The sequence below is a fragment of the Stegostoma tigrinum genome, chromosome 17, assembly GCF_030684315.1.
Source record: "Stegostoma tigrinum isolate sSteTig4 chromosome 17, sSteTig4.hap1, whole genome shotgun sequence".
NCBI lineage: Eukaryota > Metazoa > Chordata > Chondrichthyes > Orectolobiformes > Stegostomatidae > Stegostoma > Stegostoma tigrinum.
In genome coordinates, this window is record NC_081370.1 from 17,718,508 (window position 1) to 17,733,300 (window position 14,793).

At 38.2% G+C, this 14,793-nt stretch overlaps 1 protein-coding gene across 1 annotated transcript in view; it reads left to right on the top strand.

Moving 5' to 3' along the window:
* The window catches only part of LOC125459171 (cleavage and polyadenylation specificity factor subunit 6-like), a 68,688-nt gene that overhangs the window by 28,712 nt on the left and 25,183 nt on the right, over window positions 1–14,793 (top strand). Inside the window, exons 3-4 of the mRNA XM_048545207.2 lie at window positions 4,167–4,270; window positions 8,515–8,660. Of these exons, the coding sequence (XP_048401164.1) occupies window positions 4,167–4,270; window positions 8,515–8,660 (250 nt within the window). The remainder of the gene's footprint in view (window positions 1–4,166; window positions 4,271–8,514; window positions 8,661–14,793) is intronic.

A 14,793-nucleotide genomic window follows, 5' to 3' on the forward strand; every position in this document is an offset into this window, starting at 1 on the left:
ACAGTGTCCCCAGTTCAAGGTACTGCCCTCTTCAGGGGAAAACATCCTTCCTGATCTACACTGTTGACCCCAGTAAGAGTTTTGTATTTTTGAATAAAATTGTATGTCATTCGCTAAAGAACAAAGGTCCAGTCTACTTGATCTTTCGTCATAGACAATCCCTCCATTTTAGGAATTAATTTGGCAAATCTTCATTACACTCCCTCTTTGGCAAATGTTAAGGCACATAGACAGAAAGCCAAATCCAATCAGCCTCCCTATTCCTCCATTTGCAATGCAGTAAAATTGAAATACTCAATGACCCTCAAAATTACCCCAGTATTTCCTCATCAAATTTTTCAAAAACCAATATCGGACATAGTGAATAACTGATACCAGTCACCAGGTTTATAACGTAAACAAAGGAATTAACAACTTATTAATAATACAGTAGCCATAGTTGAGTAAGGTTAAACAACAAAGTAATTAATTAATGTCTATGATTTAAACCCAATCCTCTTTGATTGCAGCCCCTACTCACACAAAGACAGACAAACAGACCGAGTTAAGGGATAAATCAAAAGAAAAATTAGGTGTAGCTGGTCTGTTCACTGAAGCAGTCTCCATGATCCGTAACATCACAGGTACATGGGATGGTATTTTGCTCGATTTCTGAAGACATAGGCCAATGCAAATAGCTTTCAGTATCCTCTCAGAAATATTCACTTAATATGTCTAACTGAGATTCTATTGTCTGATTTTTCAATAGGTTGCTCATGGGAAGATAACCAGAGAGCAATCAAGTCTCCTTTCTGTAGAATTGGCAGGCATGATCCTTCTGACAAAAACACACAGTTCAAAACCATTGCAAACTTTGGTTTTGTTTCTCTTTTGTTTTCTTTTCCAACATTTTCTTTGTTAGCACCACAACTCCCTGTGAGGTTCCAGTGAGTATCCAAACATCTACCATCTATTTGAGCATAACTCATCTCTAGAACCGAAACGTCGACAGGGTTCTTTGATATAGAATCAACCTACAATTAACTTCGGGCCTGGCCTCTTAAACAAATTTAAGCTTGTGTGTTTTTTTTTTAAAAAGCAAACTGCTGCTCACAGTTCAAAGATCACATTCAGCTCAAAGCTCCAAACCAAAAATGACACAATTTTTTAAAAAATTGAAGGTCTGAACACAATCATACCTTTCAATCGGTAAGTAAATCAACACTGTGCACATTACCTCAAATGTATTCTCACTAGGCGTTTATGTAAGACATATCGGGAGAAGGCAGGGTAACTGTGGTTGTGTACAAACCTCAGGTCATGGGTGAGTTGGAGGTGAACAGAAAACAGATGATTGATGTAGTAATGGGTAAAATAGAAGGAACGAGTTAAATGAGTATTCCTTGCCTTAGGTATTCTTGGATTCATTCTGACCAGTGTTGACTGCATTCTGTTGGTACCCATCATTATGATTGTGTTTCCTTTATGCTGGGTCAGCACAAGGTACTACAACATTCAACAGGAATATGGTAGACATCCAGTACTATGTGAAACGGATAGGAAACTCTTTTGGAGACAAAATCAATTAGAAAAGAACATGGATACATTGAGGAATTGGATGACAAGTGGTAGATATCATTTGATGTGGGCAAAGCAGAATCATCTGATTGGAAAGGATAATAATCCTGTCACTGAAAACAAGGTAGTATTTTTCTGTTGGACATTGCTAGGGAAGGGATCTAGGGGGAGTAGTAGATGGATCTTTGGAGATACCAGCATAGTGTCTGGCAGCAGTAATGAGATAAATAGTAATAGAGCTTAAATTTCAGAAAGTAATTGATACTGTATCTGGTACTGGTGTAATAATTATAAAGACATCTGGGCGTAGGTAAGGATGCAAAGAATGTAAGACAAAGACTTAGGAAATAGAGATGGAGGTAGGCCATAGGGATCCTTTAATCTCCTCTTTTATATTCTGTAAGGTCATTGCTAAAATATTACATGGACTCCACTTTCCCCATCTTATCTTTCTTGTGCTCACAAATCTGTTGATCTCAGTGCTGAATATACTCAACCACTGAAAATCAACAACCTTCTAAGTAGAGAATTCCAAAGATTCACAAGTAGAAACTTCTCCTTGTAGCTCTAAATGACCAGCTCCCAATCCTGTGATTGTGTAATTTTGCTAATCTGTATTGTCCTAGTAACGTCTCTGATTCTTCCCTGTCAAGGATATTAAGAATTACAAACATTTCAAACAGACCACCTTTCATTCTTTTAAACTCCACAGACTGGAGCCCAAATTCAATATCTGTTCACAGGATAACTTCCTTTATCCCAGGAATTAATTTAGTGAACTTTATTACAACCTTTAAGGTCAGTATTGTTATAACTATGACAAGAGGAATGCAACGGTAATGAGGCCCCGCTACTCCAGTTGCATCATTCGTGTAAATTTGCTGATTCATATACAAAAATTGTCAATTGTTTATCCATTCTACTGCTATGTATAATAAAAGAAACATTTATGAGGCTTATTTAATTAATTCAATATAATCTGTTTACTATAAACAAAATTTGTTTTTAGAGCAAGTGGAAAATTTCGACAGTTGAGGTATGATCCAGGATTAAAACATTGCCCCTTAAATATCAAACACAGACACACTGACATAACACAAGACAAACCATTGCAAAGGTGAGTTTTTTAAAAAAGAAAAGCAGGAGAGAAAAACAACCCCTGTTTGGAAACAAAGGAGAGAATGCAATGCTTTCTCATGTCTCCTGAGTTACTGTCAATGAAACCAAGATGCTGTCAGCTATAGACCCTATGTTTACATCTTTTGAACATGGTCACAGTTCAGCTTTTCAGGTTTCAGAAGGTAGTCATAATTACTGGTATTTGAAAGCCCCATCAGGTTCCAAGAACTTCAACTGAGAACAGAATTTCAAGAGACTGGCAGCTTCTGGGGTATCTCCCTTACTACTTCTAGAAGCCCCCTAGTGTTCAAAGCTAAGTTTTCCAGTAATTAAGGCAATAAACCCCTTGGCTTGATTTTTCTATGAACAGGTGGCTAACCACATACATCAAATTGTTGATCTCACTTCTCTGAGAGACCTTGTTTGTCCCAGAAAATGTACAAACCATTTCATAGCCTTCATTTTTCCACAGTATGCAGCATTCCCTCTAATTCTTTCTTTTTCTATGCAGACCTCAACATCCGTGCACTGCAGTGGTCTGCAACAGTGCACCCGTCGCCATGCAAAGGGTATCACACATGCACTCCTGTGCAGCTTAGAGGCGTCATATATATATATATGTGTGTGTGTGTGTATGTGTATGTGTATATATATTCCCTTCCTAATTCTGACTGGACTTGCACATTAACTTCCTTCAATTTAAATCCAAGAATCCCAAATGCCTATGAATGCAAACAGTTATGAAGATATCAGTTTATAAAAATATTTATAAGTAATTCCATCCCTTTTACTCAAGTGGATAATTTCACATTTACCCTCATTATACTCTACAGAGAAGTAAATTGATCAGTAAGATTATGATATCCTGGTTATGAGCTGCAAAAATTAAAAACATTTAATTTGAAGAAAAGAAGGCTTAGAGGTGGCCATGTAGCTGTAATCAAAACCTGAAACAGTAGGGACAAGAGCAACATCATTAAACAGAAATGCTGCAATTGGTGCAAGTAAAACATATTTTAGTCCTAACAATTTAAAAATAGGGAACTATCCTGAACCACAATGCAAATCATTAGCTCTATTTTTGCTTTAGCGGATTATGGTGAATGTCTTGAGCCATGCTGGTCAATTATTACTGCACACATCTGCATTTATTATTGTTGAATTACAGTTCAAGATTGGAACTCACCAATAATATACGCAATGTAAAATTCTCAATTAATGCGTGGCGTTAAACTGTTAAAGCAAATGGAAGGAGCATTGATACTGGAACACGGCTATAATAATACGCTGGTAAATCACTCCTGTATCATCAATTTATTCAAAAAGCTTACTACAAGAGATTGCAGTTCAAATGTTTGTTTGTAACCAGTCTTAGTCAAAGTATTGCTGCTTCTCCCTTTGAAAGCAAATTGTTGGGTAATTAGAAGTCTCATTCTTGCTCTCTAAATTTGCAAATAACTTTCATACCTCTTCTGTTTTGTTTTGCTCAGTGGACGACAGACCAGGATGTGGCAGATGCTGTCCATTCAGTGGGTGTGCAGGATCTGTTGGAAATCAAGTTCTATGAAAACAGGGCCAATGGGCAGTCTAAAGGGTGAGTGCATACAAAATTCAGCCAAACTAACTGTTAAACTAATTAGTTTTCATATTAACTTCTTGAGGTGCTAAAGATAAAACAAATCATTTATGTTGGCATCTGATTATCTCTCCTACAATATCTGTACATCAAATGGAGTGAACCATTTGTTCAAAGCAATTATGAAATACTGACTACTGTTATGATATAGACAGACAAAACAGCAATTTATGCACAAGATCTAATAATAAACAGCTAGTCAAATTGTCTTTGCCTGAAAGAGAGAAATTGCGCAAGCACAAAAGTTGCTGCTGTTAAGTAGTACAAATCAGTCATAGACAGTATAACTATATTAATATTGAGGTGGAGTGTAAGCCATGAGTGGTATCTGCATACTGAAATTCTGAACTTTTCAGCTATTAAGTCAAGGCTGTCACTAGAATAAATATTTCTGAATGATTGCTAGAAATCGAACCTGAATCAACTATTTGAATGGTAGAACCATACGTTATAACAGCATCTGAGTCTTCTGGTGCATCTTTGAGTAATTCAAACCAGTTAAAGAAAACTAATGTAAGAATGGCTGTGGATAAGCAATTTTTTATTTTGCTGTTCCTGTTTACGTGAAGGTGCAGATGACAAGGGGGATATTGGTTTTGAAACAATCCCAAACCTGGGCAGAAAGCAGCTGATGTACAACCCCAAATTAAATGACACTAGTGCAGTGTATCTCAGGGGCTCTGTGTTTCTGAATAAATCGCTTTATCTCTTTCTACCAGTTTAACTGGATGTTGATTGTTTCCTTCATCCCATTTGCCGCCTTCTTCCAACTACATTTTTTATATTTTTGACTGTCACCATGTTTAAGGTAAATATATTCAAAACAAGGATGGCAGTCTAGTAATGCCACCAAATATCCACAGCAGAAATTATGGGTTTGTGAAATTTTCATCCTGTTCTCTGTTGATCAACAAACACACATTCAGTCTTCAATATATGGTTTGTTTAACACAATATATAGACCTTTCACATCCTCATGATATCATAAAGCACTTCATGGCCCTTGCGTTACTTCCTTGAAATGTTATCACTCTCTCACAGGAAAAATTGAGTAAAAGGAGTAAAAATGTAAATTACACACTACGTGTCATTGGGCTTGGGGGAACAACAGCAGAAAGTTTAGGGCCTTGATGGATAGATCATTAAAATCATTGTTTTGTGCTTGCAGATAGTTGAGAAAGCAGATAAAACGTTTGATACATTTCTGAATGGGATTAATAAGTGAAGGTGGTTCTGTTGAAGTTGTACAGAAACGGCAGAATTTATATTGTGCCTCTAACAAAACCGGATGTCTTAAAGTACTTTACAGTTAATTACCTTGTTTTAAACTATAATCATTATTGTAAAAAGGCAGCCAATTTGCACACAATAGATTCCCACAAACCACAATGTAATAATAACCAAATAATCTGTTTTTGTAATGTCAATTGAGGGATAAAAATTGATCAGGAGACAAGGAAGCTGCCCTGCTCTTCTTTGAACTGGTGCTGTGGAATTTTTTAGCATTCACTTGAACAAGGAGGTGAGGCCTTGGTTTAACCTCTCAACTGAAAGTGCAATATTTCCTAGAGGTGAGTGCCGTTGGTCATTTTGGGATGAGCTCTGTACAGGGCAGATAGGTTTTGGGATGATCTCCATACAGCAGTTTGATCTGATGGATGTTTTCTGTGTGGTTTGTAGCTCAGAATCACAAGCCCAATTATGTGAAGTTCGCAAAGTGATTCTTTGATAAAATAATTATTTCACTGTTAATTGCAGTGTAAGCCAGTCCAACGAAGACCCAAGATTACAGTGAGATTGGTTTTTAAATTTCTCAAAATATCTTTAAACAGATAAATGTGAAATTCAGCCAGGCTTCCCACTCCTGATTTTTAGTGTGCCCCTCTGAAAGTAGATCTGTGTGTGGATATTGATTTAGAATTCAATCAGGTTTAGTTGTGATGACCATAGTGATTGAATAATCTTCCACATCATGAGAAAACTGCCCAATCTGAGGTTGCAAATCAGGAGTTTGATGAAGTACAATAGACTGTCGGAACTCATTGAATTAAACCACTGCAAGAAAATTTGGAAGTTGTTTCCATTCAATATTCCATTCAGTGTCAGTTATGCTCAAATAGTGGTCACGAGCTTCAATTTTGTATGTATATTTTATTTAATAAATGACACTGTGTGATTGACAAAGTGTGCCACTATCATTTTGATGATCCAGGCCACACTCCATTCAGTTGAATAGTTCTTGCATTTCATTGAGTTGCGATAAGAAAGCAATAATAAGCTAATGTGATTTTGTTTTCCTACATGGTGACTGGGGACATGAACACTAAATTTCTGTGGTGCTTTTCAGCTTAACGTGTTATAGATATAATGAGCATTCCAGATGTATAGGTGGGCAGAATGGAAAGACTATAATGATAGGCTGGGACCTTTTCCATTGGAGCAAAGGAGTTTGAAGGGTGACCTTATGTAGGTGTATAAAATCATGAGGGGCATAGATAAGGTGAATAGCAAAGGTCTTTTCCCTAGGGTAGAGGAGTTTAAAACTGGAAGCGAGAGGAGGAAGAGGGACCTGAAGGGCAATGTTTTCCACACAGACGGTGGTGTGTATGTAGAAGTAACTCCAGAGAAAGTGGTAGATGCAGGTACAATTACAACATTTAAAAGACATTTAGACAGATATGATTAGGAAAGGTTTAGAGGGATATGGGCCAAATGCAGGCAAATGGGACTAGTTTAGTTTGGGAGACCTAGTCAGCATGGGTAAGATGGACTGAAGCGTCTGTTTCCAAGCTGTATGACTCTATGACGCTGGGCAAGTCACCAAATGCACTTTGAACTAAGAATTACAATGAGGTATATATGCATATTTAGCAAAGCTGTAAGATTAAACAAGTGTTGTAAAAATTGAAACAAGAAACACCAGAAGCCTCAGCAGACCAGGCAGATTGTGAAGACAACATTTTTCTTCTGAAGAGAAAGAAATTCTATTGCAAAATAAAATTAAAATGGGAATTTGAGAAATTCGGAGCTAACTGTATGTTGGAGTACTAAGTACAAAGACATGTGTCCCAAGATCAAAGCCTGGACTGTATGGGGTTAGCTAATCTCTGGCAGGGCAGTTGTAGAATTCTGCAATCTGGAGGACAGAACTGAACTCAGATAATATCTCAGAATTGAATAACTTGGTGTGAAAGTATAAGTTGCCTGGCATCCTAAGCACTATGTCTAAGTCATGGAATAAAGTCAGAAGTTCACCAAGGTTCCTTAGGCAGCACTTTTAAACCCCATGACAACAACTATCTAGGAGGACAAGGGCAGCAGATACATGGGAACACTCTCCACCATCTGCAAGTTCCTCTCCTAGCCACTCTCGATTCTGATCTGGAAATTTGTTTCACTTCTTTCATTATTGCTGGTTCAGATTCCAGGAACTCCCTCTTTAACAGCATTGTGGGTGTCTCTATGGTAAATGGGTTTCCTGAAGAAGGGTCGAGGCCTGAAACGTCAGCTTTCCTTCTCCTCTGATGCTGCTTGGCCTACTGTGTTCATCCAGCTCTGCACCTTGCTATCTCAGAATCTCCAGCATCTACAGTTCCTACAATCTCTATATCCACTGAATTTTGAAATTGGAGTTGAAACTTACAGAATAATGAGACACCTGGAAATAGTGGATGTGGTCAAGATGTTTCACAATTAGGAGAGACTGGACCAAAGGATATAGTCTCTGAATGAAGAGACAAACCCTTTAGAACTGTGATGAGGAGGAATTTCTTCAGCCAGAAGGTGGTGAATCTGTGGAACCTGTTATCAGAGAATGCTGTGGAGGCCACATTGTTGAGTGTATTTAAGATGGAGATAGGTTATTGATGAGTAACGAGATCAAGGGTTATGGGGAGAAGGCAGGAGAATGGGATTGAGAGACATACCAGCCTTGCTGAAGTGGTGGAGCAGATTCAGTGGGCAAAATGGCTTAATTCTGCTCCTGTATCGTATGGTCATCCTAGATTGTACCCCTTGCCTGGGTTTATGCAGGAGCAATGGATGTTGGAGTGAGATAATGTGAAGCTATTGCATTTTATCGAGCATGGGACAGGCCTTTGGGAGAAATGGGGAGAAAATTAAAAATGGCTTGCTACATTGTTCTGTTGTGATGAGTAATGGAGACCTACTTTTCTTTTTGTCTTCCTCTACTTTCTGACCAGGTTTGCTGAAGTATATCTGGGCTCTGAAAGTTCTGTCCGATGTGTCATGGAGCTACTTCCTAAAAGAGAACTTCATGGACAGAGACCAGAGGTCATGCCTTGCAACAAACAGAATCTCAACCAGTTTGAAGCACAATCCAAGAAAAGTAAATCTTTGGAAATTCTACACTACATTAGATCTTCATTAACCTCTTTTCAGACCTGTATGTTTATGATCCAGAGTAATACCTGTATGAGTGGAATGGTAGAAAATTGTTTCCTATCCAGTCATATTAGGGATTATTCTGGTCCCATATTAGTAAGCCAGTTACTAACACTGGCTTTTTGTGGCACAATATGTTTCCATTTGGTTATTCTAGCATATGCAAAATTAAATGGAAGTATTGTCATTAAATAGTGAACTGAAATAGTTCAATGGATACTAAATTTCAACTCCATACCTTTGTCATATTAAGTTTTACAGGAGCAGGAAAACCTGTTGCTCTGAAATAGCTGTTCACCAATGGGAAAGCAAAAAGCCAATGTTTTTCAAGAAAAATTGTTTCTACTGAAAAGCAGCAGTAAATTTAGCAAGTGTCAATACTGTTGAGTGGGTTAAGAGAAGTATTTCAGCTGTATATTACACAATCAGGCTGGCAGTTTTGGCTCAGGCAATATGATTGGGGGTGTTAATTCTCGTATTCACCATTGTTTTCACTTCCTACTCCTCAACAATTTAATATGACAAATGTTTCTGTTTTCATATTGTGAACTGTAAATGTGTTTTAATGGATATTTTGGAAATATGATGGAAGGAACAGTGCATAATACCGTATATTTTTTCAACAGATTTCTTGTTGTGTTGTCCATTCCCATCAGTAATTCCAAAATCCACGATCTCCAGCGTGTTGTGTTGCAATAAAATCTTGTATTTGTGCAGTCAGTGCACACTGAGATCAAATTATGCTGTGCAGTTCAGGGGTTAGAGAAACAAAGCATTTCGTGATGACATCTTGAGACTTCAAACCGGACAGGTGATATTTTGTGTGTTGTGCATCATTTCTCTTCACCCCTTCAAAGGTTTAGGAGTATGTTCTTCTCCAAAAGCCACTTTACGTTTCTGTGTATCGACCCATAAACTTCAGAGCTGCTTGCCAGTCCAATGGCTTTATTTGTCTACTCCAGTTCAACGTGTGCCACATTCCTAATGCTTTCAGCAGGATTAGTTTTGTCTTATGCACTTTAAAAGATAATTACACTTTGTAAATATGATTCCACGAAGGGGTAGAATCCTAATCTCCATTATTTATCAAACATGCTAATTTAATAGCATTTTCTGTAATTTTTTTGTAATAGTTTTGAATGACAAGTGCTGTTAACATTGGGAACTGGCTAGGAAGAGTCACTGGGTCTAACAGTGTGAGGAGAATAAATTAACATGCAGTTAATTATTTTTATCTATGCTACTTGGATCACTGTTTCTCTGAACTTCCCTTTTGTTCAATTTAAGCTTCAATCTTTTACTCTGTATCCTGTCCCTCGCTATGTCCCTTGTTATGTTGAATTCAGCATTGGTGCATAGTCTTGAGTTTCAACTTTTTTTTCCTTGGTATTTATGGAACATGCGGCTCCTCACTTCCTGCAGCACTACGTACCGAGTAAATCCACAGGATTTTAAAATCAGACTTGACGTAATTTAACTACTATTTCCTGATTCTTACTTTCTTTTAAACCTTCATGTTGTTTGTAATGTGAATCTTTGCCTAGTTTCTAAATGAAATGATTTTTAAAAAAATAGGTCAGCCTGCATCAGATCCTTGTCTCTTTCAGTCACCTTGACAAGGTTACTCGAGTCGAGGGCAGTGGTGATATTATGATGTTAATTCAGCTCCCTCACACTGTCAGGCCCTGTCTCTGTCAGTTTTGGAGTACTGAACAAATTTTCCCCCAAGCACCAATAACATACTTATCTTTTAGATTGTGTTTGTACCCGTTTGTGATAACTATTGTATCTTTAAAATAAAACACATTGATCACACCAACCTACAATGAGGTTTGATGATACACTGATGTCATAAAGTCACCCTGTTTGATTTTACTTTGCAATGTTGCATCTGAAATTCATGAATTTCTGTCTGGTAAGTTGAAACAAAACTACATACAAGCTGGTTAAAAAATTATCAGGCAAGGAATTTTTTTTCTTAATTTGCATTATGTACCTTAGTCGTTTTAGGATGAGCACTGGGCCAAGCAAAAGTTTCTATGTTTGTTGTTGGGATTGACATCCTAACATGTCATGTGATTGAGAGATTTTATTACTTTCAATCATAGTGCCAACCAGCACAAAGTTACCTGAATGAAGATCCATTTGGGTCTGTTTTATTTTGGTATTGAATATTCCTTTGGTCCGTATTCTCCTAAAAGTATTCCAAACTGGGATGCTGCGTACCTTAATGTTTGTTTGCACCGCAGCTATTTTCTATCTTTGTTTGCATGGAATTCAATAATGGTACTTGTCCATCAGTAATTCGCTTAATTTCTTCAATGTCTAGCCATCTCTGCCCCTCCACTGCCTCTGTATCTCCTCTGTGCTTTCTCTTCCACTTTCCATCCTTCCTAACCTTTCTTTCTGTCCTGCCTTCATTTCCTCCTTTCTATATCCTGCTCTTGAGTCTGCATGATCCCCTAATACACCCCCTCACCTGATTCACCAGCTACTTCCAGATTGCTGTTCCAAGTCTTCTGTTTAATAGCCCAATGAGACTGCTTTTTCTGATTCTTTCATCCAAATCCAACTCTCCCACCCTGCTACCCCTCCCTCCACTTCCCTAAACACCATTTTGAACCTGCTTCTTCAGCCCATTCCACTGTACAAGACTCCTCACTGTTCTGTCTTTCTGCTTCTACCCCCTCATCCCCTCCTCCATATTCCACACCTCACTGCCATTTCCTATTCACTGCATTCCCTATCCCCTGCTCATGCCTGTTTACCCACAGCTCCATCCTACTCTGTACCACATCCCCTGTTTACTCATTTAATCCATTCTATATCTGTCTTGCACCTACCTGGTCTCTTGCTTTCTCTACCTTCCCCCATCCCATCCTATTTGCCCTGCTCGCCTATCTTACTACTTACCCCATCTTAATCCTCTAGTTTCTTTTTTAAGGCTGTTAATTATTGTTCAGACATTCTCCTTGGGCACCTTCAGCTCTCGACTAACTGGCTCATTCTTCATTTGAGAATAGTTTAATGCTCCTAACACTTGGCAGTCATCATTTGTATTTCAGATCAGGTGACTCTTGTCTATATGACTTGAGTAAATTGCACAATCTTCACTGTAAGACTGGTTTGAAACGGTGAATCAATCAGGCCAAATTTCATTCCTGTAGCTTGTTTTTGAACAATATATGACAGTGGTTAAATTTTGGGTGTTGGCATTTTGGAGCGCCACAGGGATCTGTATTGGGGCCATTGTTATTTATAATATAAACAGTTTTGATGACAGAAGTGAATGTACTGTGTGAAGTTTGCAGATGACACAAATGTCATTGAGAAAGCAAGTAGTGAGCATTGCCACCAAGTTTACAGAGAGTTATGGACAGGTTAGGTGAGCGAGCTAAATCTTGCCAGATGGAGTATAATGCGGGAAAATGTCAGGTTATGCACTTTGGCAGAAAAGAATAGGCAAGTTGAATATTATTTATATGAGGATGGCTTCAACACAAAGGGATTTGGGGATTCTTGTGCATGAATCACTAAAATCTAGCATATAAATTTAGTGGGTAATGGGGAGGCATTTTGGCCTTTATTTCAAATGGAGTGGTGTATAATAATAGGGAGGGCTTGCTAAAGGTATACAAGGCACTAGGCAGACAACACCTAGAGAGCAGTTTTGGTCACCTTATCTCCAGCATTGGAGGCAGTACAAAGAAGATTCAGTTTATCGATCTCAAGTATGGGAGAACCTTTGTATGTGGAGAGGTTGAGTAGATTGGGCTGTATCTATTGGAGTTTAGAAGAATGAGAGGAGCCTTAATGCAACATAGAAGATCCTTGGGGAGATATGGAGAGGTTGTTTCTCCTTCTGGGCGAGCCTAGGACCAGAGGGCATAATCTCCAAGTAAGGGATCTCCCTCTTAAGACAAAGATGAGAAATTTCTTCTCTCAGAAGTTATTGTTTCTGTGGAATTTTTTTTACCACAGAGGGCTGTCAAGGCTGAGGTACATTTTCAATTATGGGGATGGGCAGGACAACAAAATTGAGGATTATTAGATTAGCCATGTTCTTATTGAATGGTGGAGTTGATGAGCTGAATGGCCTTCACCTTATGGTCTTATGGGAGGAGGAAGTAAATATTTGTGAGCTTGTAGGAAATGGAAGAACAGAATGTCTCTGAGTCCAAAATGTTCTTAACTACATAAATATAGACTCTATACAGTTAAAGGGCATTTATCTTTCTATAAAAAAAACCTACCTTTCTGATGGTTGGTTATTGCTTAAAACATTTACTTTTGTCAGTTTTGAGTGTTTAGTGTTCTCACACTGGTTTAAAGTCAAGGTAGCTGCTGGTAATGACACTGAGTTCAACTGACATCACCAGCCTTCTGACCTCCTACCTACATGACTTCTGAAATATGAGAGTTTGGAGCCACAGGTTTTCAGATTTTTCATGGGAGAAGAATTGCTTATAAATGTAGATAAAACATTCATTCGTTGGATGTGGTTGTCACTTGCAAGGCCAACATTCATTTCCCATCGTGAGTTTTGAGAAGATTTGTAGCTCAGGTTGAGGTTCTGGATATGAGTTTGCTCGCTGAGCTGGAAGGTTAGTTTTCAGACGTTTCGTCACCATTCTAGGTAACATCATCAGTGAGCCTCCGATGAAGCGCTGATGTTATGTCCCGCTTTCTATTTATCTGTTTAGAGGAACCCAAGGAAACCTAAACAGATAAATAGAAAGCGGGACATAACACCAGCGCTTCATCGGAGGCTCACTGATGATGTTACCTAGAATGGTGATGAAACGTCTGAAAACTAACCTTCCAGCCCAGTGAGCAAACTCATATCCATTCATTTCCCATGTCTATTTGCCCTCAAAAAGGTGGCAGTGAGTTGCATTCTTGATCTGTTGTAGCCTGTGATTTTATGCTGATGATATCTTTATGTAGCTTTTTGGCATAACTGAGAGGCTTGGACAACCATTTCAGATGCCTTTATGAATCACCCATACAGCTTTGGGTCTGGAATTACAAAGGCAGTTACAATTGATGACTAAGATTTGCTTCCCAGAAAGATATAAGTGAACCAGATGGGATTTTACAGCAATCTGGTAGTCTAGTGGTCACAATATTTGCGACTAGCTTTTTAAAATATTCATTCACAGAATGTGGGGATCAATGCCAGCATTTTTTGCTGATCCTCAATTGCCCTTGAGATGGCCTCCTTGAACCACTGCAGTTCATTTGTTTTGGATTAATTTAAAGAATTGAATTTAAATTCTTGCAGCTATCTTGCCAGAATTTGAACTTGTGTCTCTGGATCATTTGCACAAGCTGCTGGGTTGCTGGCCGATGTAATAGTTATTGTACTGGCTTAAATTAAGAAACTGATTATATATGAACAGAGGATCGATAACCTCAGCAACCCATACTGGATCGTCTTTAGAGTCCCAGGCATTGTGCGTCTGGGAAACATTGCAACCTATGTCGTCGCCTAATGTCCGTTTGTGCAGTTGTGACAGATCTCACTGGATTGTGGTTAGCAAATATACTGTAGACCCCCACCAGCTTCAATGGCTGAGATAAATCATCTATGCCTGAATCTGGAAGAGAACTTGGAACTTTTCTCTACCACACGATGTGGTATTTTTACCCTCTTGGCCATTGAACAATCTATCTCGATCACTTTTGTTTATAATCATAGCTTCCTAGAAAATGTGATAAAGCAAGGCATAAAGTGTTTCAAAAATAAATAATCCATAAAACAGGGAGTCGGATAGTTATTATAATTGTCTGGCAAATAGTTCTATCCTTTAACCCCTTCGGTATTCCAACATTAGAGTACAAGATGAATTAAATACCCATTCAGTGCATTTCCAACACTTTTTAATGAAAGTGAATACATGAATTTGACTTTGGTGGACAGCAAGAATTTGTCACTTTGATTAATGAGTGCCCCATTACTTTTGGGTACCAAGCTATAGCCAGGTTTAGTTGAAATTGTTGGGATTTGTATTTTGTATATTTCAACTTCTACATTGACATTTGCACATCCCATTGTTTTGGATACAGTATTAATA